At 43.5% G+C, this 16,383-nt stretch overlaps 1 protein-coding gene across 23 annotated transcripts in view; it reads left to right on the top strand.

Annotated features, from left to right (window-relative positions):
* LOC110014764 (uncharacterized) overlaps positions 1–16,383 on the top strand; it is a 31,998-nt gene that overhangs the window by 11,024 nt on the left and 4,591 nt on the right. For 7 of the 23 annotated variants that reach the window (XM_078940502.1, XM_078940495.1, XM_078940511.1 and 4 more), the window contains 3 exons: positions 5–8,129; positions 8,199–8,298; positions 9,669–16,340. In XM_078940502.1, the coding sequence (XP_078796628.1) occupies positions 1,857–4,850 (2,994 nt within the window). In that variant the 5' untranslated portion in view covers positions 5–1,856 and the 3' untranslated portion in view covers positions 4,851–8,129; positions 8,199–8,298; positions 9,669–16,340. The remainder of the gene's footprint in view (positions 1–4; positions 8,130–8,198; positions 8,299–9,668; positions 16,341–16,383) is intronic. The other 16 variants (XM_078940506.1, XM_078940508.1, XM_078940505.1 and 13 more) reach the window with 16 other exon arrangements.

The raw sequence follows: 16,383 nt of genomic DNA, 5'->3' as shown, positions 1-16,383 counted from the left end.
GCAGGTTATGGTGCCATGGTAAAGAACTAAAGGCTCTATGATGTCATGCTGCTGACCAAACTGTGGTTGGTGAAGTCCAGCAGCACTGCAGGTCCTTGAAGTGTGGTTGAAGAGCTCTCCTCCCAGCTTTTGGAAGGTTCTGCCCCACAAAGCCAGGAGGTTTCTCTTTGTGATCTGCATGGATGTCCAGGGCTTGTGGCATTTATGTGTTTTCTTCTTCATTTCATTTTTAGGCAGCACAGAGTCATTGATGGAGAGAGAACATGAGGGACTAATTGTCTGCTGATGAGGAGACTTTCTGCAGTTCAAGCCCCAGCTCCACCCCTAAAAAAAGGCTTATATAAAGGAAAACCTCATTTCAACTTTGTACCAATAAATGACTTTTAATTGAAATGAGAGATTTTTTTCTGAACTGCACCAATGAAGGGTTTTTCAACCTAAATTTCAACAATTACATTGTTTTTTACCTCCGTTCAAGTTTCTACAACACTAGCTAAACATTTCAGTGCTCACACCTGTGCTGAAGACACTTCTCATTTTAACTCAAACGTTTGGCCTTTGATTTGTATGTCCAACACCTTAGAATGAAAAACTGACCTATTAAACTCATATAATGTGCTATGCATCTCCAAATCCTTTGTCAGGGTACAGACTACATTTTAATTGTAGCAAGACTGAAGTAAAATGTAACAAAATGACAATGAGTTATCTTAAATTCAGTGATGAAAGTCTTCCGGGAATTCCCGGAAATCCGGGTTTTTGAGCAAACCGAACGTACTTTCCGGGAAATAAAGACCTGATCTCTACGGACAAATCGCTTTCCGGATTAAAAAATGGTCTGAAATCAGCTAATTTTAGCTTTATTTTCTATATTTCTCCGCAGATCGCTTCCTCTATGGTCGTGGCCATCTCTCGTCTTCCCGGCCTAATTGACCAATGACGGGACGTTTTAGTTGCTTTCGGATGCGTCGATGGGTCTGATTGGCTCTGTCTGCACCACGTGGTCAGCGTGACTTGCTTCCCTAGAGACCAAAACTGGCGGACCCACGCTAAACTTTCACAAACACATCTGAAGAGTTTGCGATCAAATTTGTGTTAAAATAATGGCAGGCATCGTCATTATTGAGCGTGGTCACGACCTCAGTTGTGAGAAGACGATAAAAAACAAATTGAAGTGGTCTTGGCTGGAAAAAAAAGATTTTTGAGGTAGTGTAGGTCAAATACTTTTTTGTGTAAAATAATCTCAAAACCACATTTTGAAATAATTTCAATTTTAGTTTTGAGTTTCAGTTTTTATTTTGAATACATTTCTTTATCTAATTTATTTGTATTTCCTAATTACCATGATTTAGTTCAGTATAGTTGACATTAATTATAAGTATTTGATGGTTTGGACCCGCACTCCCTTAAAAAATAATGTTTACAATGTTTAGCTTAGTTTGTATGTTTGTTTTGATATTTCCCAGATTACTTAGTATTGGTGTTAAAGAATTGATGTATTATGTTATAGAATTAAAGTTTAAAGCAGATCCCATATTTTGATGTAATTATAGTTTGAGAAAACAGTGCAAGTGGATGTTGTACATCAGTCATTTCTAAAGCAGAAATAATGTATAAATAACTGAGGTATTTTCATAGAATATCATAGTTACTGGTGTTCTTTTTGCCATTTGGGGCTTTGATGTTACTATATTTTAGCAATTGTATGTTTTGCAGCTTTAAGGAAAAGCATAGATTGTAGGATTGTCTAGCCACAGGGGTTGCAAGCCAGTTGCCTCTGTGCCGGTCCCAAGCCCGGATAAATAGAGAGGGTTGCGTCAGGAAGGGCATCCGGCGTAAAAATTGCCAAAATAACCATGCGAATCATCCACAACACTTTTGACATACCGGATCGGTCGAGGCCCGGGTTAACAACGACCGCCACCGATGCTGTTAACCTACAGGGTGTCGGTGGAAATTTGACTACTGTTGGTCGAAGAAAGAGGGGAGGCAGAAGGGTCCGTGGCCAGAGAGAGAAGGGAAAAGGCAGGAACATAGGTTTGAGAATAGGGACTCTTAACGTTGGCACAATGACAGGGAAAGGCAGAGAGCTGGCAGACATGATGGAGAGAAGGAAGGTAGATGTACTGTGTGTGCAGGAGACAAGGTGGAAGGGCAGCAAGGCACGTAGTATTGGAGGAGGATACAAACTGTTCTATCATGGTGTTGATAGGAAGAGAAACGGGGTAGGTGTGATTCTGAAGGGGGAGTTTGTAAACAGTGTTCTAGAGGTGAAAAGAGTCTCAGACAGGATGATGAGCCTAAAGTTAGAAATTGAAGGGGTGATGGTGAATGTAGTCAGTGGGTATGCGCCACAGGTTGGCTGTGAGTTAGAAGTGAAGGAGAGATTCTGGAGTGAGCTGGATGAGGTCATAGAGGGTATCCCCAGAGGAGAGAGAGTTGTTATTGGAGCAGACTTTAATGGCCATGTTGGTGAGGGCAATAGAGATGATGAGGAGGTGATGGGCAGGTTTGGTGTGAAGGAAAGGAATCTGGAGGGACAGATGGTGGTGGACTTTGCGAAGAGGATGGAAATGGCTGTAGTCAACACTTACTTCCAGAAGAGAGAGGAACATAGAGTGACATACAGAAGTGGAGGTAGGAGTACTCAGGTGGACTACATCCTATGTAGACGAGGTCATTTGAGAGAGGTTAATGACTGCAAAGTGGTGGTAGGAGAGAGTGTAGCCAAACAGCACCGCATGGTGGTGTGTAAGATGACTCTGGAGGTCAGGAAGAAGAAGAGAGGGAAAACAGAAAAGAAGACCAAGTGGTGGAAGCTACAGAATGAAAAAACTTGTGAGGAATTTAGGCAGAAGTTGAGACAGGTCCTGGGTGGTCAGGATGAGCTTCCAGATGACTGGGAAACTACAGCAGAGATTATAAGGGAAACAGGTAGGAAGGTGCTAGGTGTGTCATCTGGAAAGAGGAAAGACGGTAAAGAGACTTGGTGGTGGAATGAGGAAGTACAGGAATGCGTCCAGAGGAAGAGGTTGGCTAAAAGGAAGTGGGATGTAGAAAGGACTGAGGAAGGTAGACAGGAGTACAAGGAAGCGCAGCGTAGAGTGAAGAGAGAGGTGGCAAAGGCCAAACAGAAAGCTTACGATGAGCTATATGACAGGTTAGACACAAAGGAAGGAGAAAAGGACTTGTTCAGGCTAGCCAGACAGAGAGACAGAGATGGGAAGGACGTGCAACAGATAAGGGTGATTAAGGACAGAGACGGAAAGGTGCTAACAACCCAGGAGAGTGTACAGAAAAGATGGAAGGAGTATTTTGAGGAGCTGATGAACGTGGAAAATGACAGGGAAAGAAGGGAGGAAGATGTGGTTGTTGTGGAGCAGGAAGTAGCAGAGATTGGAAAGGATGAGGTTAGGAAGGCTCTGAAAAGGATGAAGAGCGGAAAGGCCGTTGGTCCTGATGACGTACCTGTGGAGGTATGGAAGTGCTTAGGAGAGACAGCAGTGGAATTTCTAACGAGTTTTTTCAATAGGATTCTAGAGAGTGAGAAGATGCCTGAGGAATGGAGGAGAAGCGTTCTGGTTCCGATCTTTAAGAACAAGGGTGACACGCAGAACTGCAGCAACTATAGAGGAATAAAGTTGATGAGCCACACAATGAAGCTGTGGGAAAGAGTAGTGGAAGCCAGGCTTAGGAAAGAGGTGGAGATTTGTGAGCAGCAGTATGGTTTCATGCCCCGTAAGAGCACCACTGATGCCATTTTTGCTTTGAGAATGTTGATGGAAAAGTACAGAGAAGGTCAGAAGGAGCTGCATTGTGTGTTCGTAGATTTAGAGAAGGCGTATGACAGGGTGCCGAGGGAGGAGCTGTGGTACTGTATGAGGTCGTCTGGAGTGGCAGAGAAGTATGTCAGAGTAGTTCAGGATATGTATGAGAGAAGTATGACGGTGGTGAGATGTGCTGTAGGTCAGACAGAGGAGTTCAAGGTGGAGGTGGGACTACACCAAGGATCAGCTTTGAGTCCCTTTTTGTTTGCTATGCTGATGGACAGGCTGACAGACGAGGTAAGACAGGAATCTCCCTGGACAATGATGTTTGCGGATGACATTGTAATCTGCAGTGAGAGTAGAGAGCAGGTGGAGGAACAGCTAGAGAGGTGGAGGTTTGCTCTGGAAAGAAGAGGCATGAAGGTCAGTCATAGTAAGACAGAATACATGTGTCTGAACGAGAGGGATCAAGGTAGAAGCGTTAGGTTACAGGGGGCTGAGGTGAAGAAGGTGCAGGAGTTTAAGTACTTGGGGTCAACAGTTCAGTGTGATGGGGAGTGTGGAAAAGAGGTGAAGAGGCGAGTGCAGGCAGGTTGGAGCGGGTGGAGGAAAGTGTCAGGAGTGTTGTGTGACAGAAGAGTGTCAGCAAGACTCAAAGGAAAGGTGTACAAGACAGTGGTGAAACCAGCTCTGCTCTATGGGTTAGAGACGGTAGCAGTGAGACAGAGACAAGAGGCTGAGATGGAGGTAGCAGAGATGAAGATGTTGAGGTTCTCCTTAGGAGTGACCAGGTTAGACAGGATAAGGAACGAGTACATCAGAGGGATGGCTCATGTTGCCTGTGTTAGCGACAAAGTCAGAGAAGCCAGACTGAGATGGTTTGGACATGTTCAGAGGAGGGATAGTGGATATATTGGTAGAAGGATGTTGGAGATGGAGCTGCCTGGCAGGAGGGCAAGAGGACGGCCAAAGAGGAGATACATGGATGTCTTGACAGAGGACATGAAGTTGGCTAATGTTAGGGTAGAAGATGTTCATGATAGAGTGAGGTGGAAAAGGATGATTCGCTGTGGCGACCCCTGATGGGAAAAGCCGAAAGAGAAAGAAGATAGATTGTAGGATTGTGTTACTTTGAGCAATTTTCCAAATTCTTTTTTGGGACCAGCAAGTCCTTAATGGAGAGTCAAACTAGGGGTTTGAATGACAAATCATGATGCTCCAATTAGTCTTAGTTTCTTGATAAAGAAGTGAATAACTAGCTGCCAGAATGCACCAGAATGCATCTAAGACCACGTATTTTTCCAAAATTTCGCTCTGTGCCCGCCATATCGCTCAAAGAAAAGTTCAGGGATTTTTTTCTTTACCTGACTTTCATCACTGTAAATTAGGGGTAAATGACATGAGAAATTAAGAATATTAGAAGTGTGGAGTGATACGTGTATTTATCAGTATGTTAGCTGCAGGAAGGGTGCTGTCCTTGACACGTTCCTTTACTCAGACAGGATGACAGGTAGGGAAGGGGGTAGCCGATGATCTGCTCCAGTATCTTCTGCACTGAAGCTTCTGCTGCTCTTCTTCAGTTTGATCTGAGAGCCAGACCATGATGCAGTTGGACTGGCTGAACGGTTGCTAGCAGCTTCAGACGTGCTGATGTGCCTTGTTGATAACGTCCTGGATGTTAGGAAACCAAGTTAGATCAGCTGAGATGGGGATGCCAAGGAAAGGGAAGCTGTGAACCCTCCTCTGTGCCTACTATAGTCCAAAATGACTTTCATGGTCTTTTATTTGCCGATCAGCCTTACACTATACAGTTTCCGCACTTGTCTACAAAGTTCACCTCAGTGACCTTTAATAAGTCTTTGTTATTGGCAAGTTAATTACTTATATCCAAGACATGGAGATGTGGGTCCAGTATGAGCAGGATTTGGGAAATGGCAGTTGCCAAGAACTCACATGAAGTTTCAAGGTTTTTCCCTTTATTTGGAGGAAAAAAAGTTTTTGTCCTTTGTTTGTTGTGCAGAATTGCAAACCTAGAAAGAAATCAAGTTGAAAGAATTTATATAAATGTATTTGCCCTTCTTTTGACCCTTCTACATAATGAATATTTGGTGGCTGTTGCTTGGCGACTGTGAGATCTCTCCATAGGATTGACATGGGCTGGGCCTCTCAATGACCTTGATATGATTGTTCTTCAGCCATTCCTTGGTTGCCTTGGCTGTAGGTTCTAGGTCACTAACCTGTTGGAAGACCCATCCATGACTGATTTGAAGGGTCCTGGCTTAAGGAGGGTAGGAAGTTCTCACTCAGGATTTTCCATTAATGGCTCCATCAACGTGGTGACGTAGCTCTGTGCAGAAAAATAGCCACAAAGCATAATGCTTCCACCTCCATGTTTGACAGTGGGGAAGCTGTTCTTGGGGTCAGAGGTAGCAATTCTCTTCCTCCAAACCCAATGGTTGAGTTGATGCCAAAGAGCTCAGTTTTGAGCCAAACATTCCATTATGCAGAATAAACTGATAAAGCAAACCCTATTTTTCAGTGTGTGATTTTCATTTTTTCATAAATCTTAGGACAATTTAGATGATAAAAGTAATAAATATATGAAAACAGTATAATACAGTAAATATGTAAATATTTGATGTGATGAACAATGCTTATCTGATTTAGACCCAACATGGAATATTTTATGACAGACACACATCAAGTTGTGTTATTTAATGCTCGTAATTTAGACACAAATGATAGAAATGTTTTATATGTCAAAGAGGCCATGTGAAAATTTTAGTGCAAATACGCATGCGTGCGCGCCGTGCACATTAAGCCATCCCACCCCCACGTATCCGCGCGCCAGTCGGTGGGTGTTGGGCGTCAATAAAGGTAATCTGGTTGTCGCGCGTTCTGCATCTCTGCACGAGCTAAAGAAGTCTCAAAGGTAAGAAATGTAAACACAAGAGGCAGTAATGAAAATACTTTATGGTCATCTGAATGTATTTTCATCTGACAGATGAATGCCGCTGTTGTTATCACTGTGACGGACGAGCGGTGCTGAAAAATACGGCCTCCATCGAGAGACTGAACGTAACACGACTGCAGGTTACTATGATCGTCATAGAAAAATGTATTAATTATTTGTTTCGACTGTATAGTTATTGTGGTGGAGCAGAGGAAGGGAGGTTTGTGAGAATCGGGGTTACATTAGCTAATAATTATGGCAGCGCTCGCGCCACCGCCGGTTTCCCGGCAAAAAAAGGAACAGTAATTTACTGATATATTAAGTGTTATGATTGACCTATTTAGGGTTTTTCTCCAAATTTACACAAAAAACGTTGTAACAACGATCATCTGGACTTGGTTTTGTAAATATTTTAAAACAGTCTCTGTCTCAGAGACCTGGACTGACTGACTCCTCCCCCCTCACGTTCCAAACAGGAAAGAGGTGATTTTAACTGCTTAATCCTTTGGTAGATAGATATCCTTCTCTAAGCTCCCCCCCAACCAACCAAGCACGAGCCCTTTCTGCCATTTGTGACGAAATCTGTCTAGCTGATGTTTGGCGAACCTTTCATCCCACTAACCATGAGGTTACTTTCTACTCTCCTCCTCATAAATGCCGCACTCTTATTGACTATTTTTTTATTACAAAAGTTCAGGTGCAACAAGTCTCTTCTTGTGAAATTGGAAATATTTTGGTTAGTGATCATGCAGCGCTGTATCTAGAATTGACAGTCACCTGTATTTCTTCGAGGAGTAGGAGGTGGAGATTTGATGTGCACATTTTGAAAGATCATACATTTACATCATATTTTACTAAACAATTTAAAATTTTCTTCGATATCAATTCAAAGTCTAGCAATAATCCCTCATTGCTATGGGAAACATCTAAGGCGTTTATCAGGGGCCTAGTCATTGGCTATTCTGCATCTAAAAAACAAAAACAGATGGAGCAACAACAAAACTTGAAAGAAAACTGCAGGATATTAGGAGAGTGTTAACTAAATCATCTGATTTGCGTGATGCTGTCGAGGCGACGAAAAAGATCCCACTGGGCCGAGGACATGAGAGTGATGGCCTCCGCTTGACGTGTAAGAAGATTTCCTTGTATGGATAAGGTGTGTTGGAGCCCTTCAGGGTCAGCTGGGTCAGGAGTTTGGCCAGTTCGTTCTGTCATGGTATGACTATAATTCGGAGTGACCCAGATGCTGTAACCCAGAAGGAGACTCGGACATTAAGGTGAGTTTAGAAGTTTTTATATAGGAAGGTGAGTTTTGGCTTATTTCCAACAGAGGCGCGGCGGCTGGCTGGAGGAGAGCAGTTGCAGGATTCCAGAGGTGAGACGGCGTGAAACCAGAGGACTGCGACCAGGTGAGATCCAGAGTAGATTATTCCTGAGGCAAAGACGAGGCAATAAGTAACACAGAACTTGGTAAACAGAGCAAGAACATGAGCGAGCCTGACTATGCACCGTGGGAGGTAAAACGAACTGGCACCGACTGAAGATCCAGGAGATCCTTAAGAAGGCAGCGGTGATGAGGTAAGTGGTGGCAGCTGGTCGCATCCAGAACAGAGCAGACGGGGGAGGGGGAGAGTAGCTGGCAGAGGCACCATGTCAATGAGGTTCAGTCATGGATCCACTCTCCTCCCATTCAATCTCTGGAACCAGCATACCCTGACAAAAAAAAAAAGAAACTGTTTTTGAATAGCGCTGTTTTTTTTTTTTTTATGTTTTAGATTATGTAGGCACAGTGACCTACTAATAATTACTTATATGTTGCTGGCAGGCAGACCTCACATCTCCATAACTGTTTTAAATTTCTAAACAAGTGATCCTTGACAAAGTAGTGAGATAAGTACATCTGATAGCTCATAATGCCATGCATTGCGATGCATTTTGAACTTGCAGATGTGCTATTTTTCCTACTTGATTTAAAAAAAAACAATTTAGGGAAATTGTTTGGACCACAAAACAATAACACTTTTCAAAAATGTGCAATTCATTTTTGATGAAAATTCATTGTAGTCATTGTGATTTCATTATACTGTTCTTGATACTTTCCACCTTCGTCGAACTGCGAACAAACCAGTGGTCCAGTACAGTGAGATTAAATAAAACATTTACCCGGGGATCAGAAACAGGGTTCTGGGTCAAGCCCAACTGCCACAGCTGATTCTTTTTAATACAATGCAATGAGGACATTTAAAGAAAAAAGGAGCAGTTTTTATTTTACATTATTACTATTTTAAAGTAGAACTCTAATGTATATAAATGCTTTTTTATTAATTTGTTTGGCATATTTACTGTGTTAGAGTTCTGATGATTGTTTTGAGTGGTAAACGTTTTTATTTTATTTATGAAACCCAGATGGAGTTAATGGAGTGCTCGTCATGTTTTATGTTGTATATATTATTAATGAATTTATTTATTTATTTTGAAGTGCCTATTTGCAAGTAAAGAAGCCGGGGTTATGGTTAAAATACGTGCGGACAATCCAGCAACGTGCCTCTTCAACATGAATTTCCATCAGTTTTTTTGCTTGGTCGCAAATAAATAAGTCCAAATAATAATCAGCCTAATTTGTTTTTTTGTTTATTTAAAATTATATAAATCTTTTCTAATTTTGTCAATAAAAGGACAAAAGGGGTAGATGATGGATGCATGTCCAAGTTTTATTATTCATGTTCTAGAAGTTGTTAGATATTGATTATTTGATGCTTTTGTGCTATGCGTTAAAAATCAATGTAATATTGTAATTATTCATGAATATTTGAATGGTACTAATATTTCCTACAAAGGATAATTGACACTAATCAAATTAAAAACAGTCGTCCTGTAAGCACTGAGTGAACAAACTGTAGCCCATTGTCTATCACTGTTTGATTGAACCTTCTCTACTTTTCTTGCAGGGGGGGGTCATGGCCTCTACGCTGGATTCCAAAAAAGAGACAAAAAAAACCCCGACCTCAACCCCCACTCTTAGTCAGACATGTTTATTTTTTTATTTACAATAATAAATAATATACTATGTACATTTATTTTGTTTTACTTTTTTATACTTAGTTTCCTTATTTCCTATAATATTTATTAGTAGTTGTTGTTTGTTGATGTTAGTTCTTTTTAGCCCCTTTTATGTTAAAATAGACGTAAATGATCCAGATGCTGATATTCTAATATATAGACAGATTTATGAATGAATTATTCTCAACAGAAGTTCAACAAAGGCGTTTCCGAGAATTTGGCAGCACATCCAACTGGCCTCACAACCGCAGACCACGTGTGCACACCAGCCCAAGACTTCCACATCCAGCATGTCCACCTCCAAGATCTTCTGAGACCAGCCACTCGGACAGCTGCTGAAACAATCGGTTTGCATAACCACAGAAATTCTGCACAAACTGTCAGAAACCGTCTCAGGGAAGCTCATCTGCATGCTCGTCGTCCTCATCCAGGTTTCGACCTCACTCTAGTTCGTCGTCGTAACCGACTTGAGTGGGCAAATGCTCACATGCGATGGCATCTGGCATATTGGAGAGGGGTTCTCTTCACGGATGAATCCCGGTTTACACTGTTCAGGGCAGATATGGCAGACAGCATGTGTGGCGTCGTGTGGGTGAGGGGTTTTCTGATGTCAATGTTGTGGATCGAGTAGCCCATGGTGGTGGTGGGGTTATGGTATGGGCAGGTGTATGTTATGGGCGAAGAACACAGGTGCATTTCATTGATGACATTTTGAATGCACAGAGATACCGTGACGAGATCCTGGGGCCCATTGTTGTTCCGTACATTCAACAACATCACCTCATGTTGCAGCATGATAATGCACGGCCCCATGTTGCAAGGATCTGTACACAATTCTTGGAAGCTGAAAACATCCCAGTTCTTGCATGGCCAGCATACTCACCGGACATGTCACCCATTGAGCATGTTTGGGATGCTCTGGATCGGCGTATACGACAGCGTGTTCCAGTTCCTGCCAATATCCAGCAACTTCGCAAAGCCATTGAAGAAGAGTGGACCAACATTCCACAGGCCACAATAGACAACCTGATCAACTCTATGTGAAGGGGATGTGTCCCACTTCATGAGACAAATGGTGGTCACACCAGATACTGACTGGTTGTCTTGGTCCCCTGACCCCCTCAATAAAACAAAACTGAAGATTTCAGAGTGGCCTTTTCTTGTGGCCAGTCTAAGGCACACCTGTGCAATAATCATGCTGTCCAATCAGCATCTTGATATGGCACACCTGCGAGGTGGGATGGATTGTCTTTGCAAAGGAGAAGTGCTCACTATCACAGATTTAGACAGATTTGTGAACAATATTTCAGAGAACTGGTTATTTTGTGTATGTGGAAAATGTTTCACATCTTTGAGTTCATACCATAAAAAATGGGAGCAATAACAAAAGTGTTGCGTTTATATTTTTGGTCAGTGTAAAAGCAAGATATTCTAATGAAGGTAAAGTATAATTTAAGTTGCACACTGTCATGGCTAGCAGGTTGAGGCAGACCCAGACGCTGGAACCCGGAAGGATACTCGGCAGACAGATGGTAAGTATAAGAAGTTTTAATGTGAGGAAACAGGATTTGTAGGGCAGAATGCGTAGAAGATGGTTGGAGGTTCTTGAGGGCGAACACCGTGATCCAGAGGTAAGCCAGAGAGACGTCGAGACAGGAAACAGCGAGAGGTAAGTTCAGTCCTAGTGTTCCAGACGAGAGCAGGATCCTGAGTAATAGGCAAAACGAGGTATTAGTCGAGGAAACGAGAACCAGAGCGAGACAATGCATGAATTGGCCAGAGAAGCACCGTGGAGTACAACGAACTAGCGACGAGTACAGGTCCTGGTTCTCCTTAAGAGCCCGGCCCCTGATGATGATGACGAGGCACAGCTGGTGTTAGCAGGTGGACCTGAGGAGGAGCCGGCTGGGGGCACCGTGACACACACAACTGAAATGTAATGTATTTAATGTGTTCATTGTGAATAGGAATTACTTTTTTTTTTTTTTTTTTTTTTTTTTTAACTTGTCCTGTCCAACAGCTAGGCAGACAGATGAGAGCTGAGGGCCTCTTGGGTTGGACATATTTTACTTTAACAAGAGGGGTTATTAATCTTCAGACAAACCAAAGGTATGTCTGAATAAACCCCTTTTGTAATTGAGGCCAAACTTTATTAATTTCAAACATGTCTGAAAATCTTTGGTGTTGGACCGGACGGAAAAGGAAAGAGGGGAAGAAAAGAGAGGGACGTTAGAGAGAGGGGGGGTAGGGGGTGATAATAGGAGGGGAAGGGGGATAAGACCATGAAGCAGCATAAAGCAACAAGTTTACTGGTTGTTAATCATTATGGTAAGGTTCAAATGTAAAAAAAAAAAAAAAAAAAAAAAGGACGGAGCCTGTCCACACACACACTCAAATGTTATAAACACACCTGTTAGTTGCAAAAATGTCCACCTGTCGACATGTACACAAAACAGATAGTGTTCACACGCATACTTATGCCTTAAAACCAACTAGTGTGAAATATTTCAGTCATTCAGTCTGTTGAGCTAACACCTGTGCTCAGGTGAGTGTTTATGTTCTTCTAAAATGGATGGTGGAACGTGAAAAGAAGGAGGGAGAGTGCCCAGCCATCCCCACCCCAAGACCCCCACCGCACCAGCAGCGGCAGCCGGAATCCCCCCAACTCCACACGGGAACCGGCAGGGAACAACCGCCGCCCGGGCAACCAAGCCCGCCACCCAGGCCAGGGCCAGCAGGGCCGCCGCAAGGCCCCCAGAGCCAGAGAGCAGGGAGGCACGGAGGGAAAGAGGGCGCCGCCCCAGCCCAACCAGGAGAGCAGCCCCCCCGCCGCGCCGGGAGAACCCAACGCAGGGCCCCACCGGAGAAGGACGCCCACAGCCCCAGACGAGCACCCCACCACCACCCAGGAGTTCCGGGCATCCCCCCGCCCCAACCCCAGGTACGAGCCAGGACCCCCCAAGGGAGACCCACTCCGCACTCCAGGCAGCCATCCGCCCGGCCCACGGTTGATCCAGGGAGGAGCGAGGCAGGGGGCCGCCGCCCCCGCCCAGAAGGGGGGAACCCCGGGGAAAAAAGAGGGCCCACAAGGGGTGTTGTAAATATGGCCCGACCAGGCTCGGCCACAGTTGGAAATTTGGCGGGGCCCAGCACTCAGGAGCAAGGACCAGAACCCACCCCCCAGGGACACGGACACCTCCGGCTCAGATGTAATGTGAACCCCCCCACCGCGCGGAGAGAGCACCGCCAGGCCCAGGAAGCCGGCAATAGGAATTACTTATACACCAAAAAGATGCTCTGTCCAGATGTTTGTGTATTTATAGTGTAAGTGTCATTGAAAGAGGAATGTTGACGGACAAAGAATTACCAGTTAAATGATGAATGATGAAATAGTCAGTTATGACTAGTGAGATAGAGAGAGACAAAGAGAGAGAGAGTGTGTGTGTGTGTGAGATGAGAGAGAGGTGACTGTGTGTGTGGAGGGGGTGTCTGACCTCCAGGGTAGTCCTGGAAATACTTTCCTGGAAATAAGCACAAGTACAATACTTGCTGTACTATTGTAGGGAGAGGAGTGTGTTATGGAAAATAATACGGCTTTAATTGCGTGTTTGTGTGTACGTCTTGGCAGGTCAGTGTGTGGTGTGGCTCTTTGACTCTCACAGTGAAAAAATTCGGCTCTTGGTGTCAAACTTGTTCGCCACCTCTGGCCTATACAGTCAATGAGTGAAGGATGCCATTATGTACTGTAGAGCTTTGCTTTCACTTGTACCTGTCCACGTTGCGGGTCAACATTGAGTGCGCAAGAACGGAGGCCATTTCCCAAAATGCATCTCACCAATCGTGTCCCTGTAACTGAAGTGTAACAACGAGACCAATAATTGTTTTTTCAAAGTGTATGCTGGGTAGGTTTGATGCATGACGGGTTATTGCATGTTTGTAATGTTAGGAGCTAAGAGCTAAGTCCGGTAGGCGAAGCAGCCAGCCTAATCTTATGATATTTTTCGGATTTTCATCGACACAATAATAGATCGATCATTCTTGCTTTTATTTTTACCCCTATTGAATGCTCACAGAGACACGGAAGTAGCGGCAGAAAGCGGCTTTTGCAGCAAGATGGACGGAGAGCGTACCAGGATGAGAACATGATGATTACTGATCGTAGGGCTGGGCGATATGGCCTAAAAATAAAATCTCAGATTTCTCCGATATTTTTTAAGATTTCCGATTTTTTCCCGATCCCCCCCCACACACACACACACACCCTACTTAAGGAAAGCAATAAGTACAAATGGCAAAAAAGTTCAAGCAAATGTTGCTTTTATTTAATCAAACCCAAGACAAATGTAACCCCCATTTACATGGGATGAATAATAAATAAATGAACACACTCTTGGAATCAAAGTTTAGTAGAAGATTTTTCTTCTTACTCCCTTTTTGGACTTGTGTTTAAAAAATTTTGTCTTGTTTTATATAATTTTTGTCTTGTTTTTGTTTAATTTCGTTATTCTAAACTTGTTTTCACTTATCCAAAATAAAAAGGTTACTTCCTTACTTAAAGTCCCAGCTGTGTTTGAGTCACACTTTGTAGTCTGAACTAAAAGAAGACAAACATTCATCGTGAGAGTAGCACCATTTTCTAAAAGATTAACAATACAGCTCATATCTGGGGTCTAAGGTTTTAATTAAATTAATAAACCCCGTCTTCTCCACGGAGATGATGATGAAGCAGCAGAAGTCACGGTCAAACCCCACCCCACCCCCTCGCGGCCGCGTCGCAAATGAATATATCGGTAAAAGTAATAATTACAACGCAGTAACAAGTAACTAACTAACTATACAGGCGTTGTAGAATCAGTATGTGTGTGTGTCAGGGCGCGTGCGTGTTTAAGAGGACTGAGCGTGTGCCACACGAGCGCGCGTGACAGCCCTTGACTCCGATGGGCTTCAGGCAGCGTGGGGGGGGGGGGTCTATTCCTCCACGTCTGTGGCAGTAAACCCAGACCAGTTCCAAACAACAGATGATTTTATTCCTTTCTTGGGAACATACTTCTATCTGTCACCGGTAGCCATGCTGTCGCTAGCTGCTTCGTGTGTCGATTGTCGTGTGTCGCCGTGTGACACTAACGCTACGGAAGCTCTGGGGAGCCAAAAACGCGCCACATAAAAACTCGATTTAGTTATTTTTTAAATTGCCCGTAACAAAAAATTCGAATTAATTCATTTGATCGATTTTTCGCCCAGGCCAACTGATCGATGCTTTTGTGCTTTTTAAAATAAATAAATCTGATCTCGCACACCCTCCGTGTCTTCAATGCAATGTAATGAGACACACACAGATAGAAATGTGAAGGTATCTGTAAATCTATGACGTGAATAGCAGGATAAAGTTAGTTAGCATGTAACCTACTAGCCTTCCAATGTAAAGCCACTGCTAAACTAAAGAGTATGTTAATAAAAGACCTGAATAATATTATTCTTATTCGACCTTAAACTACTAGATCAGCTGGCTGTCTGTCAACCTGCCAGTCAGCTGCCCGAATGCCGGCATGACAAGGAAAGAGCTCTGCGCCGGAGCTACGTCCGGTGAATCATACGGCAAAGCACCAAGCCTAGGTATCGTAAATCTTATGATATTTTTCTTATATTCTTTGAGACAATAATAAATGGATCACTCTTGTTTTTCTATTTCCTTTCTTGAACGAATGTGGGTCACAGAGACATGGGAGTTACCGCTGGAAGCGGGTTTTGTGGCCGGACAGAGAGTATATCCATGTCTGAATGACTTATGACGTGAATAATTATTCTGTTCGAACGAATTAATTATGTCGTTCGCACGAGTTAATCATTTCGAGGGGCTGAAATAGTATTTCGAGGGAATGCAATAGTATCTTGTGGGAACGCAATATCATCTTGTGGGAACGGAATAGTGTTTCGTGGGAACAAGATATTAATTTGTGGGAACAAGATATTAACCTGTGGGAACGAGATATATTTGAACTTCTTTATTGTCAGGACAAGGGTTCCGTAGATTTGAGAGCCAACTGGGGTGTGTAAAATTCTTTTCCGCCTACATTTTAGATCGTCTAAATGTTTTTCTTATGTAAACTTTTTGTTCTTTTAGGCCCATTGTTATTGTATTTTGTGTCATATACAAAATACAATAATGTACAACATTCATTTGTTTTTAGAATCCTGGAGATGGAAGATGTTGAGCAGGAAATTTGTGCCAGCACCAGAGTCCTCCAACAAGTCTTCTGGCAAAGTAGATGAGGAAGGATCATAGTCTGCCGTCGTGGAGTTTTGCTGAAAGGACTGAACATGTTCCATGCATCCATCTTCTTATATCCATCCAGAACCGGGTCGTGGGGGCAGCAGTCTAAGCAGAGATGCCCAGACTTTCCTCTCCCTGGCCACTTCCTCCAACTCCTCTTGGGGGACCCAAAGGCCAGCTGAGAGACGTAGTCTCCCCAGCGTGTCCTTGGTCATGCCCAGTGGGACATGCATGGAACACCCCCCCAGGGATGTAGAGAAGCAGCGGCTCCACTCAGAGCTCTCTCCAGGTGAGCGAGCTTCCTGAACATGTTCCTTTTAGAAATATTCATG

This window comes from Oryzias latipes, chromosome 22, assembly GCF_053564925.1.
Source record: "Oryzias latipes strain Hd-rR chromosome 22, Olatipes_Hd-rR_3.1".
Taxonomy (NCBI): Eukaryota; Metazoa; Chordata; class Actinopteri; order Beloniformes; family Adrianichthyidae; genus Oryzias; species Oryzias latipes.
Note: the sequence above shows the minus strand (reverse complement) of the source record. Positions and strands in the feature narration are given on the sequence as shown.